The sequence below is a fragment of the Panthera pardus genome, unplaced genomic scaffold (assembly GCF_024362965.1).
Source record: "Panthera pardus isolate Hobbes unplaced genomic scaffold, ASM2436296v1 HiC_scaffold_1, whole genome shotgun sequence".
Lineage (NCBI taxonomy): Eukaryota > Metazoa > Chordata > Mammalia > Carnivora > Felidae > Panthera > Panthera pardus.
The window spans coordinates 80,178,694-80,195,957 of NW_026526654.1; the positions used below are offsets into that span (position 1 = coordinate 80,178,694).

Here is a 17,264-nt window from a genome sequence, read left to right on the forward strand (position 1 = left end):
TAAATCAAACTCCGTGCATGGTGGGTTTAGACTTAGTCCCTATGCAGGACAAAAGTTTGAGGCTTTTCTTTATTTTAAACAATAATATAAAAGAGGTGGAAATGAAAAATTCAAATCAAGGGAGGAATGAAGCATTTTTTTTTAATTTCATTTTTAAGTAATCTCTACACCCAATGTGGGGCTCAAACCTACAACCCCAAGATCAAGAGTTACACACTGTACCAACTGAGCCAGCCAGGTGCCCCAGGAACCAAGCATTTTTGAAGGAAAATATAAGCCACTGAAGAGTGGAAAACTAAGACAAAAAGGATTTGTTGTTTATAAAGCAGCAAAAGGATACAACCCTTGATCTCTAAGGCTACTGCCAGCTACATAAAAACAGGAAAGGTAAATCAATTAATATCACTGGTTCAGTCTCTATGATGGTTATCGTGTGATCTGAGGTTTCCACCCTACTCCATCCAATGCCTCTTCAGTGATATGCATAAAACTTTTCCTTAAGATCCCTTTCTTGATTCCATACTTTCAGTGGACATGTCTGCACATTCTGATCCTGTCCAATAAAAATAAATAAAAAGAAAAAAGTTTATGTAAGCATAGGTCCTGGACTGAAAATAGAGGAATTGAGCAGAAATTTATATAGGGAGCCACTAGAATCGTCCTCTCCCCTCTCCAGCCTGGGCCACTTATGGAGTTTAAGTTTACGGGATTTTCTCTTAAAAATCTTCCAAACAAATGATTTTGGTGGGTTTCAAACCCATTTGCTAAACATGTAAAAATGCATCACTTTTGGATGAGCTTGAGAGAATAGCTGATTCTCATCAGGGAAGTTAGAAATTTCAACAAAAGTTGTATGGTGGAGAAGATTAAAAAGTGTCAAGATATGATAAGAACTACCAAAATAAGCCCCTTCTATATTTAGTTATTTATGTATTTAGATTTGTTTTTATATTTTATTTTTTAGAGACAGCGTGAGCAGGGGAAGCGTAAGGGGTGGGGGCAGAGGATCTGAAGTGGGCTCTGACAGCACAGAGCCCGATGCGGGGCTCAAACTCATGAACCGTGAGATCATGACCTGAGCCAAACTTGGATGGTCAACCGACTGAACCACCCAGGCACCCCTCTTTATGTTTATTTTTACGTGAGCTTTAAAAATTAATTTACTTATCTATGACAGCCATGGAGAGATTGAAGCCTGGGAGGGATTTAAGGAGGACAAAGAACAGGAAGCCAAGAATAAAACCCCAGAAACTTATTTATAAGTTTATGGGGGCAGGTGGAGGAAGAGGAAACTCATAAGGACGTGAGAAGGGAGAGCCAGTGGAGTAGTGTAGAATAGGAAAGAATGATGTCCTTCCTTCTAAGAAAGGAATTTGGAGGAGCAAGTGGTTGTCAGTGACAAATTCTTCAGAGAGATGAAGTAGTTAAAGAAAGGAAACTGTCCATTGGGCTGTTATCATTAAGACCTCAAGGAGCAGTGCCTCCATGGTGTGGTGAGGGTAGAGGCATTCCGTTGTTGAGAAGTCAAAGCACCAGTGACAGAGTTTACCATCCTTTCTAAATGTTTAGTCATAAAGAGAAGGCAAAAATAGACAGATGCTAGTGTCGGATGGCAGGACGGTCTTAGATATGAGAAATTGGAGCATTGTGAGCTGAACAGAAAGGGCCAGTGGAGAAGAGAGGTTGATGATAAAGGGAGGGAGTTCAAGGCTGATGGTGCAAGGTTTGAGGCAGAGATCAATCCTGGGTCAAGAACCACGTGTTGTATTTTGGTTCTGTGGGGAAATTGGGTAGGTTGTTATGTCTTTACCCTAACAACACTTTACTCCCAGTATATGGGGTATAATCCCAGTCATAAGTGCTTGACATACCTGTGCATATATGTGTTTTCCAGAATAATGTAGGTGATAGTAGACCTATTTATACACTTACATGAAGAGACCAGTTTATGACTTGTAGTCAAATAAAATGGTTACTTGTTAATTACATCACTGTCCGCATTCCTAGATTTTTCTAGCATTAGGTCACCTAATTTTTAAGTTGAACTTGCTACACTGTTGTAATCTTCCACGTCTTAGGAAAGAGTCACTGTCTGAGGCTTTGCCTCAGTGTTCTTTCCATAAGAGAATGGGGGCCCTGTAAGCTTTCGCCAGAAGAGGATTTCTGAACATCGCACTGACCCATGCATTGATTCTTTCTGAGACCTTGTAATATCCCAGGGAAACTGAGAATTGGATAATCCTTGAATTTTATGTAAACTTTTGGATTTTTAATCCACACGGACCTTCAGGAAGTGGTTTAATCCACATTATAGATCTTGCCCAAAATGGGATAGGCCATCAGTTTGTGTGATGGTCCTAAGGAAGCCCAGTTATAGAGAATGGAAGAGATTTAAAGGCAATTGTCTGAGAACTTACAAGTAGTTGATGACTGAGTTGGAACTATGGCACCAGCTTTCTGGTTTTGACTCTGTATTTCTTTGTCCTAAATATATACTGTCTGTAGCAGGAAAGTATATAATAGCTTCCATTGCAAAATCATTACTGAATCAAATACTCTAACATCGTGAATTCAGAAAATCAGGAAACAGGTGAAAGTTTTATGGGGTCCCAGGCAGTCCAGAAATAATTTCTTTTTGTATCCAAACTAGTTGTGAGTTTATGACTCGAAATAGTTATGCTTTTTCAGGTCCTAGAGATAAGAAGTGTCACCATGGACTGGGGCCAGACCGTTGAGATGGCATAAGATACCCATCCCTGGATCTGCAATTTTGTCAGGTGGCCTTATTGTGTTTTATTTCTTTATTTTTAATTTATTTCTTCCATATGTGTCATGTGGGGAGTATCCTGAAGACTATTCTAAATGAAATACATTTCATATAGGTTTCAATCAGCTTATAGGGCTGTAGGAAGTGTACCTCAAGGACTTTAAGGTCTCCTACTGAAAAACCATTTAAAGAATACTCAAAACAACAACAACAACAACAACAACAACAATAGCAACAACAACAACAAAGAATATTCTGATTACATTTTATGTTTCTGGTTCAGAAATAAACATTATTTTTATTAGAAATGCATCTTCTGTCTTTCATAGACAGGCTATCAGACAACTGACTTATAAACAGATTAATATAAGGAGAAATCTTTACAATCACTCTTTCTTTTTCTTTTTCAGGAAATAAGAAAATACAAATATTTATCTTCCATGCTTTGTTTCTTGAGTACAGTTATCTAAGGCTATTTATTAAATAAAACCATACGCCCATTTACGTTACATTGAAAAAACTAAAAAGAAATATGTCTTACATGTATCCCTTGTTACTTTTGGAAGATCCATTTACTTCAGACCTCCCTTGGGGGCATATGTAAAATTATAGGGAGCATAAGACTGGTGACACTTCACCAGTTTTCATTTCTATCATGTACATTCTCTGGATCTTTGCATTGCTTACCAACTTGAGAATGGTAAAGCAGAGTGAAGAATCATATTGGGTGAGATAAATTCTTGAAAATGTAGCATGAATATCTGCATAGCAAGTTACCAAATACTCATTTGATCTGGGACCGAGGTCACTCTTAAGAGAAAAACAATGGGGTGATGGCTCTGCTTTTGTGGCTCTCTGATGCTATAGAGACTAGGCCGGATGGAGCTGCGGATTTGAGGCACATGGTGAGGTGTAAAACTACTACCTGTGAGCTAAAGCTCAGCTATGTGTAACCCCACTTAGAGCTCCTGGTCACCAGGGTCTATTTCAGCAACCGCAGTGGGCATAAACTATTTTAATTTTGATTACAAATAAAACTTAAGAATAAAACAAAGTGATATAAGTAAGCTTAGCTATGTCTAACACAGATAAACCACGTACCCCCTTTTGGTACACTCATCTGAGGTTCCATATTCATTTCTTAGAATATATTTTTTTTACATTTCAATACCAGATGTCAGTAATACACAGGCACATGATGGAGATGCGGATTGGGTAATTTGCCCTCATTCTCTCTTACTCAAAGATGGCACAATCTATGGCCTCTTATGTTCTCAAGTCATGTTTATTTGCTGTTTATGTTGTCATGGGAAGTGGTTAAAGACCGGAAGTAGTATTTTCATATCCACACAGAAACATCGGGTTTAGAAAACAAGTCTAACAACGCAAAAGACCTCACTCAATCCAGATAAAAGCTGTTATTTGCTAAAATTAAACATTTCTTACAGGTTTCTATTTATGTAGCAGTGCAGAATAAGGTTGTAAATCACTAAGCTATTAGAATTCAATTCTATAGTATCCATTAGCATGCTGCTAACCAATATATAGCTTCCATTTTTTTCCGTGAAAACTTCCCTGATGCACCTGACCTTGTGTTTCTCATGTGTCTTACTTAACAGTAAGAGCACAGACATTCACAAACACAGTTCCCAGATGCTTTGTTCATAGCCCACCCTTCATGCTTTTCAAGAAAGGGAGACACACATTTGTGCTAAGATTGCAATATCCTGGGCTCAGGGTCTAGTCCTTATTTATGTTCCTGATGTTGGGAAATGTATTAGGAAATAAATCATCTGATGATCAAGGACTGGCAGAGGGCGTTTAATAAAATGTCAGCAAATTCAGGAAACATGTCAGGAAGTAACTCACCATAGTGAGGAGACAAGATGGAGAAAAGTTTGAAACCATAAGGGAAAAGGGCAGCCTACTTAATGGGGAGGAACGTTATCTGCAGAATCCTAAGAAAGATTTCACTCATGCAAAAGATGTTTCAGTTGGTTGAAACGATGGTTTTAGTCACTATTAAGCAATAACAAGTAAATTACCAGAACTGCCGTGACACATGAACTCTGGGATTCTTTCCTGGATGCTATTAGATGATAGGAGGTAATCTGGAGTTCTTGGTCAGCTGCTTAGATTCTACTCATTAAAGGAACTCAGAATGAAGACAGCAGTAAAGACATTCAGGTTTTGCCTCATGCTTTGGAAAAAGGGGTAAGAGAAAAATATAAGATGTGCTTGTTGACTGAGGTGCTGTGTTTCCCAGCTATACTCTCTCTCAGGAGAAACATGGTAATAGTCAATAAACAGCCTCTGTAGTCTTTCTCAAACATAAAATAAGATATGGACAAATGCAAAATATAATTTTATTTACCTGATTGTTTTTCACATATGAGCTTTCATGGTAACGACACATCCAGGCCTTCACAAGTAAGTGTACATTTTCAAAACTCAAGTCCAAACTTACTGGCCTTTTTGAATGAAATTTCTCTGAGTAAGCAAACGGACCCAATCAAACCACTATTCTTAAACCCCTTTAACACGTCTCATCCGTGTGTTTTATGAAGACAGAACTTCCTAGCCGTAGGGATGCTGCTTTAAAGAAATTACCCTTGAAAGAGATTAAAATGTAGTTTTGGCCGTTGGGGTGTCCAATTTTTCTTCGTGGCCTGGGCAATCTCGAGAAAAATAATCTTGTTTGCGATCTCAACTCTGCTGACACTAAATAACAGCCAAGAGGGTGAATGGTACTAGGCTTAGTCTCTGTCTCTCTGCCGTTTTGTTGGATGCAACAGCCTCCTGTAAAGATGTGCTTTCAAAGTTTCTACGCCACCGGCGTAGAGGGCGAGGCTGGAAGCGGGCGAACATCTCAGAAATCCTTTGCCCTCAGTTCAGCAGGATGCCGATGATTTCCTTTGACGTGGAAAAAGCAAAGAGATGTGAGGTTTACGTGACGATGGCCACCGTGGAATGAGGTGTCATGAATGTTTTTATTTTACGGACGGTGCAGTTCAACTCAGAAGCGGACATGCAGTGCCAACGTGCGGGGCCTTCACTTGCAGGGGGGTAGTGTCGACCAGCTGCGGATCAACGGCCCATCGGCCTACTGTGTGTGGTTTCGCTAGTGCATTTCCGAAATGCCGAGAGCGAGCAGAACCCATAGGTACAGTTCTTCGCACGGCTGATAAGTAGTACAGCTGCCATCGGAACGCAGTGCCAGAAGTCACTCTGCTGTGCTCTCTGTGCAGAAAGGTTTGCTGTTGGGAGAGATGAAAAGCACTGCAGGTAGCATGTTCCAAACGCTGTCCTTTTCTTACAGGTAGTCCCCTGGAAGTCCGGGGTTCCAAAACCATTGCTAGGAAACTGGCTTCACTATACCGTCCCCGAAGGTTATCTTGTTCAAAACCCCAAGTTTAAGTGCGGAGGAGTCATCCGTCCACACAATGGATGTCGAGAGACTTTCTTTCTTCGTTTTGAAAACGGATTTCCTCCGATGTTTGTGCAGCAGCTGTTTCAGCTTGTCTTTGAAAAAGCTGGTTGTGAGAGTGTAGAGGATGGGGTTCAAGGCACTGTTTACTGGAAGGAAGAAAATGACTATCCAGGAGGTGATTGTGCCTGGAGAGGGAAAGGAAATGTGGGAAATGTCATGAAGCGGAAATTTTAAACAGACACAAATAGCACATAACGGTTTGTAGTCAATGTTCCTTTGGGGAGGGCTTCCTATGACAGTTTTCTTTCACCATATTGAGACCCTCTCTGTTGGAGGAGCAGAGGACCTATGAATTCAAGGTCCTACCATTCAGAAATTTTTGAATTTCAGTAACTACTTGGTAGGTTGTTGGGAGGCCAACTGAGAGGAAATATATTAAAAAAAAAACACTTCATAGATGTAAGTGTACATATGTGTGTGTATATATATATATATATATGATGTATTTTTCTTGTCGTTATTGCTTTTCTTTATAGACACGTAAGAAAATGACAAAATACTTCTTAATCAATAGATCAGTGTTCAGGAAATATCTGGTCCGGGCTCAGATGGGACCTCGGTCTTAACTTCACTCCTCAAGGCCTAACTGTCCCGCCCTCGTATTCCAACCATCCTTTTCAGAGCGGAGGCTGAGGATGTGACGAGCAAAGGAGAATACATCTTCCAACTGAATCAATCCTTCTGTGTGAAGCCTTACAGACGCTCATTAGAATACGGAGGGAAAGACGCCACAAAACTTCCTTGTGAGTAGACGTTTGTGATGATTGTGCCCTTTCCGAATACATCACGCACTTGGTGAGGACGAAGTGTGTTTTTGCCCTTTCACGCAGCCTGCTCTTAGGTTCATTGAGCTACGGGACCGTGGGCAAATCACCTAAGCTCCCTGGACCTCAACTACCCTACCTGTGAAAGGGGCTGATGATAACTTACTTGATCGAAGTCGGGGGGCTGGGTGGGCCACGGTCGGCAGCTCTGCTGACGTCCCTCTTCAGCACTAACACCTGCAATTCTGCGACCCCCCCCACACTAGGCTGCCTCCTCTTACACCTTCAAAAGTGTAAAGAACTCCCAGCTCAGGTGAAGAGCCGGAGGGTAAGGCCAAGGATACATTCCCTGTCACTCTCCCTTGTCTCCTTCTCTTCCCTCCCCATCTTAGAATTTTCTTATCCTTTAGACATTGTTCTTTGTTCTTCTTTGCCCTGCTTTGTTCCTTCCATCCTTTCTGTTCTTCTCTTTCTTTTCCATTTCTTCTGACTGCTTATCTGACCTCCCCTCCTCTTTTTCCTGCTTTCCTGTTATCCCCTCCCTTCTCTTTTTTTCTGTATTTGCCTTCCTCTTCCTATCCCATCTTCTCTTTCTTGTCCTTATTTATTTTTTTGAACTGGAAAGAATATGGAAGAAAAATAGCTATATTTAGCATAACTCAGATTTATTAAGCTTTCATAATACTACATTACGGGTCTTGAATTTTTTAAAATTAGATAGTATGGACAGTGCATGATTGAAATCAAAACAAAACCAAACAAAACAAGTGGCTTTTTGTCTGTTGTGTTCCCAGAGGAACTTGTGACCAGGAATGAGACTTCCCATTCAGTCTCAGGGTGACTCACTAATGTAAGGTCAGCAGGTGACTTCTGAGAAAGGAGGGCTAAAGCTGGCTTATCTTTTGGGCTGACCGCATGTGCTGTCAGTGACATGCCATGGTGGGGCACACCCCAGAGTTCTTGGAGGATGAGGACAGGATGGGTTTAAGTCAATGAGTCCAGCATTTCCTACAACACTTGGGGAGTCAGACAAGCAAGAAGGGGCTTAGTCAAATGCCGTCAAGGCTACTCTGTTAGGTCCACCCAGTGTTCAAGACAGACCTCAAAGGATTGAGCTATAGATGTAGAGAAAGACTGATGTGTGGGCCAAATAAGGTTGTCACAAAACATTTTTTTTCCCTTTCTAGTTTCCTATCATGATCTGGAATGTTGCAAGCTCTCCAAGGATGATGACTACTCCTGTGGCTCTCAGATACCAAAACATCTTGATCACCAGACCTCCCCTGACTCTAAATCGGACAGTGCTATGGGCTGAATTGTGTGCTCCAAAATTCATGTATTGGACCTCAGAATGTGACTGCGTTTGGAGACGGCCTTCTAAAGCTGCCATTAAGTTAAAATAATTTAGATTGGTCCTCATTCCAATCTAACAGGTGTTCTCAGAAGAGGGAAACTTTCATACACACAGAGATACTGTGGGTGCATATGCACAGAGGAAAGACCACGTGAGGATAGGCTGAGAAGGCAGGAGGGCCAAGGAGGGAGGCTGCAGCAGAAATCTGCTGACACTTTATTCTGGACTTCCAGCTCTCCAGAACTGTGAAAAAATAAATTTCTATTGCTTAAGCCACCCAGTTCGTGTTACTCTGTTATGGCAGTCCAAGCAGAGTAATACAGAAGAAAAGCCTCAAGGAGTTGACAGGCTCACAGAATATGAAAACTGGAAGGAATTTGAGAGGCCGTATGAACACAGTCTCGGTGAGGTGAGGTGATCTGCCTCCATTTCCTCAACTGGTCAGCGGCGGGATTAGGACAGAAACCCAGGACTCCTGCCTCACTTGGTCCTTCTATCACCACACAAGGCTGCCTCCTCCCACATCAAAAACAAACAAGTGCCTGGGGTGGGGGAGGGCATCAAAAGGCATGGAAAGAGAAGTTTGGGAGGTTGATGAGACAGTCCCCTCCCACCCTGTTCCACCACTCTCGGACCAGCTCAGCATCTTTAATTAAAGAAGCATTTATCAAATAACATTATGCAAAAAAAAAAAAAAAAAACCACTTGTGGAAAGATAAACAACATATGGTCCCTATCGTCCTGAAGCTTATAATCTGAAGGGAGCAATGAACACATAAAAAAAAAATAACACCGGTGGGAGGCAGCTCGGATGAGGTTAATAAGTGAAGTGCAAACACAATGTCACAGACATTTAAGCAGTTGGGTTAGATGGGTGTGGGTTGGAGAGATACCTAGACTGGTACCATGGGAGAGGGAGTATTTGGATTGAATCTTGAAGGATGAGCAGGGGTATTTAGGAAGCTAGAGTCCTACAGGTTGAGAATATAATCCAGGTGGAGGAAACATCTTCAGCAATGTCAACACATCAAAAAGGTACAGAAGGGAAAAAATCCTAATCATTCGAATGGATTAAGTCTCAGGAAGGAGTTCACATAGAATCCTAACTAATGAAAGTGTTTTTTCTCTGGTTGAACTAGGGGTGTGGGTGGGAGACCCCATTCCAACAGACATCTAACACTCTAGAGTGGAGCCTGGATGACAGAATACACGAGGGCGGGGTAGGAGGTGATTTTTAATGCCGATCCCAGCACTTGGATTTTATTCCATGAGCAACGGAGGCCCACGGACCTTTTAGTCCTGTTGAATTCGGAATGCAAGGATGTAAAAATAGAACTGTCCAGGATGCTGTCGCATACTGGATGGTTCGTCAAGTTCCTCAGCGGTGACCATTAATATTTAAGTAATTTTGCTCCTCACTCACATGAAGCTGAGTCTTCCCAAGCAATGGCACATGCATTCTTAAGGCATCTGCCCTCGCCACTCAGTGAAAGTTCCCAAGTAGTCAGCCGTGATGTCTCTCTTGATCTGCACTTTCACACCTTGCATCTGCCTTGTGATCAGTCTAAACTGACAGGTTAAGCGGAAGCTGTGGGTGTTGTGTGCCGTTTCGCAGCGAGGCACTTGACAAGACCTCCCGTGACTGCCATGCACACGCCAGAGGGACAGAAATCATTACAGCTGCTTGTTTCCTGGACATTCATCACTCTTTTATAAGCGCTTCCGAAGCGTCCACCCCATGCTTGACCCTGGGGTGCCAAGATGAACAGATACAATTCTGCCCCGGATGAGCACCCCCCCGCCAAGTAGAAACCCCGTGTCCCTGGGAGTCAGGCCAAAGCTCAGGTGGCCCCTCGATGACTGTGATTTCTAAGTCCCGGAAAGGGGTTCACATAAAAACCTAACTAATGAAAGGGGTTTTTTTTCCTCTGGTTGAACTAGGGGTGTGGGTGGGAGACCCCATTCCACCAAACATCTAACACCCTAGAGCAGAGCCTAGAGTGACAACCATATGGCAAGGACCGTGAAATAAACTGGTGGTTCTTAAGGAGGGGTGTGTGCCTCAGAATCACGTGGGCACATGGAGAACTTTTCCAAAATACCTGCGTGTAGCTCTTTGTCCCTGTAGATGGAACCTGGGCTTTTTGTGTATATTTTGATTTTGTATGTGTACTCTTGGTTAAGAGCCACTGTCTAGCTCAGATAGAAACGAGACACTAAGTGTTCGTTTTTTTTCTCAGTCCTGTTTCCTTATCGTCCTTGTCTGGATTGCACCACTGCCCAGTTACTGTCTTAGAATACAGACTATAAAGTATTAAGGAAAATAATAGTTGTTTGTAGGTGTTTACAGAGAATTTACTATATGTAAGGCACTGTATTCTGGTCTTGCCAAGGGGCTAAAGAAAGCACAATGTACTTGGGAATAATAGAAGGGACTGACCTGGTATTTCCACCCGGAAGAGGGAGAGAATTTTAATTACAAATACAGGAATCCAGCAGATGGCATCAGAGAACACTATAAAAAAGAAACGATTTGCAACAGCCACCTCTCTTCCAACATGATTCCTCACTTCCGAAGTCTGCAAGGCAGTTTTTTTAATGGAACAGAACATAATAATATAGGAAAACACAATGATGAGAAAAGCCAGCAAGTTCACACCTGTTGGGAAAAGCACAGCTCTTAACATCTCAGGTGTATAAATCAACAGTAAAAGTGTTGTGTTACATAGATGCTCATTATGGCGCCTTCTTAGGCTGTACTTCCAAGGATATTTTTGTATAGGTCCAGTGGCGATCAGCTAAAAACCCTGAATCCAAGGCTATCAGCTGCAACAAGCTAAAAGAATTGGGTTTGTCAGATCAAAAAGATACTGGAAACACACAAACCCTTTATAAAGAGTTTCAGGCCTCTGAAATTCAGATCTAGGTGTAGCATGAGGTGAATTTTAGCTTTTTGAAAGCCAGAATAAAGCTATTTTCATTTTTCAGTCCCCGCAAATTCAGATCTTAAGGGATTATTGTAATCATCTGATTATCTCAAAAAATAAACATGACCCCATTTCTTTATCTTATAAATAGGAACAAGATGACTTGGAATATCAAGAAGATAATAGCCTCAAAAACATTATCTCCCATGGTTTTTGGTCTTAAGTAAAAATATTACATAGAACAAGAATGCATTTTTTGTTTTGTTTTTTTTTTCAGAGAGCTTACAGTAATTTAAACTAAAATTCAGAACCCTTTAGGCTTGTTTTAGAAGAAAAAAGAGAAGAAAAAATAAAAAAAATCAACTGTACGAATGATTTTTTAGGGTCAAATATATTCTCACTATAGGGTCAACTTCTCACTTAACATCACTATCTTATAATGCTGACTTCTTAGTCACTTTGTTATATTCTTGCTGGAATAAAAATACTAAGAGTAATTATCACATTCCTCACTGTGAGCATAAAACATGCATACGATTTCGAAGTTGTTTAAAAAATGTTCATCTGAATCTAGACTATGTGTAAGATGGGTGAAGTCTAGGGGAGAATTGTATAAATTCCCAGTGTTCTGTTGCTTTTATCCAAAACATTTCACATTCCATAGAATCTCATAACAAAGCCATTCAATAGAATTTTATAAAATTGGTTTATCTTAGGCCTCTTGTCAGAAACTTTAGTTAAGAATAACAGGTAATGACTTTTAACGATGATCCTATAATACAAATTGTGAAGACAGACTTACAGGAAGGATTAAAATCGTGTGTTCTGAAAGCACCATAGGGATGTGAGATGTTGGCAATAGGGGAGACTAGGTGAGGGGTAAATGGAAGCTACTGTCCTTGCAACGTCTCTCTAAATCTTACTCCATTCTAAAATAAAGAATTGATTTCCAAACTGTGTATTTGTATATTCTTTAAAGAGAAAAAAAGGCTCTAGGACTCTTCTCACAGGTAAGCCAAGTGTATATAGGTGATGATGATGATGAGTGTGTGTGTGTGTGTGTGTGCACGTCTCTTGATCTACCTGGAATACATCACAGGTGCTATCTTACCCCACTCTCCTTAACTATAAGATCCAGCTACACCTAACTTCTTGGCCTTTCATCTGGGCCTGTTCCCTGGCTTTGGACTTCTACCTCCACTATGTTTTTTCCTGGAACAGACTTCACTTGGTTAATCCTTCCTTATCCTTTGGGCCTGAGGATTTGGATTCATTCCTACTGGAAAGCTTTCCCCGGTGCTCAGATTTGGGGCCTCCTAGAACATCCAGTTCTCCTCCTTTGTGGCATTTGTCAGTTTGTGACATAAGAATGTGTTTACTTGTCTTCATCCTCCTTTCTGGTGGTAGGTCTGTGAGGGCTGATCTGTTGTGTCTCCAGTGTCCAAAAGAGTGCCTGGCCTATAGCAGGTGCTTAATAAATCATTGATGAATCAGCGAATGGAATGGAGCGGAATGCGTGTGTGTGTTAGGAGGGGTCTCTATGAAGTGCATCTATGCTAGGAACAGCTTACAACGTCCATGAAAAAATAGCTATAGAACGGGGTCGTATGTGAAGAGTATTATTAAAATGGTGCTAAGAAGGTATATTTCTCAGAAGAAGAAAAGGAATCCATGAAGAAGAGCTGGACCGGCGGTTAGAGCGATTTTGTGAAGTATCTTAAGTGACTAATGTACACTTGACCTTGGCAGTAGCAGGGAGTCATTGAAGGTCTCAGAGCTGAGGCCTTTTTGATACTCAGGGAGTGAACAGGTTAATAGAAGAGAGAAAGCCCCTGAGGCCAAAAGACTAGTAACGGCTAATGTAATAAGCCCTTCAGGGTTGAGGTAGTGAGGTTTCACATGAAGGTGATGCTAGGTAGAGACTGGAAGAAATAGAAGGCAGTGGTATATTTTGATGAAAAAAATATTTGATGAGAAAGAAAGGATGATAGAGCTTATCGACCACTTAGGGGAAAAGATGAGAAGGGGAAATTAAGATGAGAATACTGCTCTAAAGAAATGATATGGAAATCGTCTTAATTTTAAACAGCAGGGATACCTATTGGACAAAAACAAATGTGTGTGTGTGTTTTTTTTTAACCTTAAAGAGCTCCACTTCTCATTCACTTTTGTTCCAGAGAAGGTAGGATCTTCTTTTCTTAAAAATTAGAGGGAATTAAGAAAAACTGAAAGCAGTTTTATTAAGCACTCTTCCAGTTTTGATTTTAGAGCTGCATTTACCAAAGGCAATAAACCTTCTTGGTATTTCCATTCCAATAATCTCCTGTCAGTGAGTTTCCAGAATTTTATTATTATTATTTACTTAACTCATATCTAGATTGTAAAAAAAATAAAAATGAGTTCAGATAACTTGACGGGGTCACAGGTCAAGGTACTAACCTAGACTTCCTCCAGCTCATAGTCACAATGTGAAAATCAAAGGGTCTTACAGGTAATAAAAAATCATCCAGAGATCCTGACAGTATGTTTTTGTTTCCCATACTAAATCTCTATATAAAAAGTTTAATAAAAACTATACTCAGTAAGAATTTTTCTTTAAAAAAGGACACAGTCTTGAGTACATTCATTTACTTTCTGAAAAGGACAAAAACACCGTTGATGAGATATATGATATTTCTACCAAAATTATGTTGGCCCAGAAAGTGAAAAATATAATTTACCTAGGAAAATTCCAAGAGAATAACCTTTGCTTCCGATATCTTCTGTTTGGTCATAATAAAGTGGGAAACACACGCCATTTTTTCCATAAAAGTTTCCAAAATAATCCTCATTCCAAAACGGAATCACAGCTATTAAAAATCCCATAATCCAGATGCAAATGAGGATGACCGAGGTCTGCCATTTTCCAGGACGAATATTACTGAAGGGAAAGACAATGACCAGAAACTTCTCCAAAGTCAAGTACGTCAGCAGCAGGACGGAGACTTCGGTGGACAGCATGGCCAGGAACCCCATGAGGCGGCACTGTAAACTCTCCATCCACAGTAACGCATACTTCTGATACTGCCCACGGTATTTTATATCAAAAAAGCCAATGAAGAACAAATAAACACCCATCAGGCAATCTGCACCTGTTAAGGAATCAATACATTGTATGTTGATAGTTCCCAACATTTCAGTTTCGGTTTCCTAACTGGGTCTACTTCCTTCATCCTGTATTAAATGAACTAATATAAACACCTACACTACAGCGATCTCTAAAAGCCAATGGACTTCACAAAAAAATGTCCAATTCTAAAATACTGTACTGGGTCTTTGTTTTATAATTTTTAAAAATGGTGGTGTGCGTGAGGGGGTAAGTTTTGTGGGGGAAGCTAGTTTTTAAACAGTAGATAAGTATTACTGGCCTAGTTAACAAAGAGAATAATTTTCTGGGCTCGAGGAGCATGGGTGCTGTTGTAATTGAAGGCAAACTGAGCTTAGTTTGTAACCCACAACCTGTCCTCCATAATCTTTCTGTTGATTCATTAGCTCCCTGTTACCCCATTTCCAAGATATAACCCCCAGCGGTGAATGCTGGATCACTGCAAACTCATGCAATCTAAAACAGAAAGCCAAAGAGAACAGTAGTTCATACTCAGAGAAAAAAATGCCTAGCTCATCTAATCCGTACTAAGTGCCTTTGTTGAAGGCCAATATGTATCTAGTGCTCAGGTCACAGAAGACATCCTAAATCCATTTAGGTAGGAAACATACTTACAACAAAGGATTTTGATGGACGTAGCGTGGGTCGTATTTTCAGCTTTAATGAAAGATCTCATGCCAATGACAAAAAGATTTCCAAAGCAGGTTATGAAAGCTATAACCCAGACAAATATTCTGAGGATATTGTTAGCCAAGAGGTCCTCAAATGAAGAAATGCCGTCAGTCAAGGGCATACATATGCGGACATGGGGAGCATAGGAGCAGTATCGAAAGTTTTTGAAATAACTAAATTCAAAGGGAAAAAAAGAGTCACTTTACAGCAATGACAGAGAAACTACAGTTGCCATCCTGGCAGAGCTGCTGCTCTCTCAGGGAGGCAACTTCACTAGGTGTGTTTATCTTTGTTTAATAATGATTATGCAATTAGAGTGTTTCCTCATTACATATTACGTTACTCTGGGCAGTGTTCTTCTTGGAAAGACAAAGAACCTAAAGGGCATAGAAATTCTGTGGCTTGACCGAGATGTGTCGGGTGAGGACATGAGAATGTGAAGTCTCCAGGACTCTATTTCTTCCTAATTTCCTGGATTATTCTCTAGGGTATGGTAAAAAGCAAATTGTCATTGTTACATTGATCTGTAGCACACATTCGGGGGCTTGGGTCGGGGATGTAAAGGACCTCGCCGAAAGCATTCCTGCCTGGTACTCAGTTTAAGTACACTCACTTACCCAGCCTCCTTTCCCCTGACACTGGCAGGAAGGGAGAGTCTCTGAGACTCGGAAACCTCAGACTCACGGGAGCTAGGAGAGGAAGCAGATTTCTCACCAGAGCCTAAAAGGGCTTACACAGTTTCTAGAGAAAAATACAGGCTTGTTTGTGATCAAGGTATTTGTGACCTAGGTGTGTGGAAGCTTCATGTGATTGAATTGGGAGGTCACTTGGCTTACTGCTGCTCCCTAAACCTGTGTATGTAGACTTTTCTTCCCCCATACAACTTCTTTTAGTTCATTTCTCTTTGTCTAATCCTTTTTTTTTTTTTTAACCATCTCTCCATTCAGTTTTGAGACTACAGAGTTAAAGGAAGCTTTCCTTAGCCGCGGCCTCAAGGCCCCTCAAGACTGGATGCCCGGATCCACTCACCTCCTTCCCTTCATTGCTAGTTCCACCCGGGCACCCTGTCTTTCTTCCCAAACTCAAACAAGCCAGGCTCACCCCCTTATCACTGCAGTGCTTTTGCTGTTCCCCCTGCCTGGAAGATTCTTCCCCCAGATATCGCCAGGCCTGCTCCCTCCCTTCGTTCTGTTCTGCTCAGATGTCCCAGCTCTCTGACTTCTATGTGAACCATCTACATCCTCCCTCTGACCCTTCATCTTGTTCTGCTTTTCTTCACGGTATGTGTTAACTATTTGTTCGCTTTCTGGGTCCCAAAGCTAAACGGAAGCTCCGTGAGGCAGACACTTCTCTCTCCTGTTCATCCCTGTGTTCTCAGATCTAGCACAGGGCCTGACACATGGGAAGCCCTCATCTAGCCACTTCCTAGATGAGCAAGTCAATGATGGATAATTCAGCGCTGGGCTTGTCAGGTAGAGAAATAGGGGGCCATCACTGCCCCCAAGTAGCTCAGAGCCTCGCTTCCTGACATCATCTATCCGATTCAAGGGGCTTGATGTATAAATTCTCTTTTTATCTTCTCCCTGCCTGGAGTCCCTGGCACACACCTGACTTGACCTCTTAGTCTTAAAGGAGATTCTTAAAGGAGATTCCATCATGTCTGCTGCCTTCAGACAGAGCCAGCTAGGGTCTTGGTCATTCAATCTCTCCTCCTGCTGTGACCAAGGCACTGGCTGGCAGAAAGTGTTGGGGGCTATGAGGTGGATGTGTTTCAATAAATGGTGGACGAGGAAGGTGAAAGAAGAATAGATCACTCAGTAGAGAAGCAACTAACTTAATACATTTTCTGTTCATTGTCGGGCCCTTCTTGACCTCAACCCGAAGTTCATAGCTTAAGCAGCACCTTCTCCATCATGTTCTATTAAGGGTGAATTTCTCTGTCCCAAAAGGACCTCACATTCTGCCTGCAACAAGGAAATGATCGCCTCACTAACTGGTGCCACAGAAAGGGAAATTAGGAAAGCCATGTGGATACGCGTCAAATAACTGTCTTTTAGTAGTCACACCTTCTGCAGAGACATAAACGTGTTGTTCTCCCCAAAGAGCACTTTCACACCAACCATTCCATCCATTTGCTGCACCCAA

The 17,264-nt window shown here is 41.4% G+C and overlaps 1 protein-coding gene across 3 annotated transcripts in view; it reads right to left on the reverse strand.

The window, feature by feature from the left end:
* Positions 1-3,026: 3,026 nt before the first annotated feature.
* The window catches only part of RXFP2 (relaxin family peptide receptor 2), a 61,398-nt gene continuing 47,160 nt past the window's right edge, over positions 3,027-17,264 (reverse strand). For all 3 annotated transcript variants that reach the window (XM_019447834.2, XM_053900524.1, XM_019447838.2), the window contains 4 exons: positions 15,063-15,292; positions 14,023-14,433; positions 10,816-11,034; positions 3,027-6,382 (listed from right to left, as the gene is read on the reverse strand). In XM_019447834.2, coding sequence (XP_019303379.2) covers positions 6,123-6,382; positions 10,816-11,034; positions 14,023-14,433; positions 15,063-15,292 — 1,120 coding nt within the window. In that variant the 3' untranslated portion in view covers positions 3,027-6,122. The remainder of the gene's footprint in view (positions 6,383-10,815; positions 11,035-14,022; positions 14,434-15,062; positions 15,293-17,264) is intronic.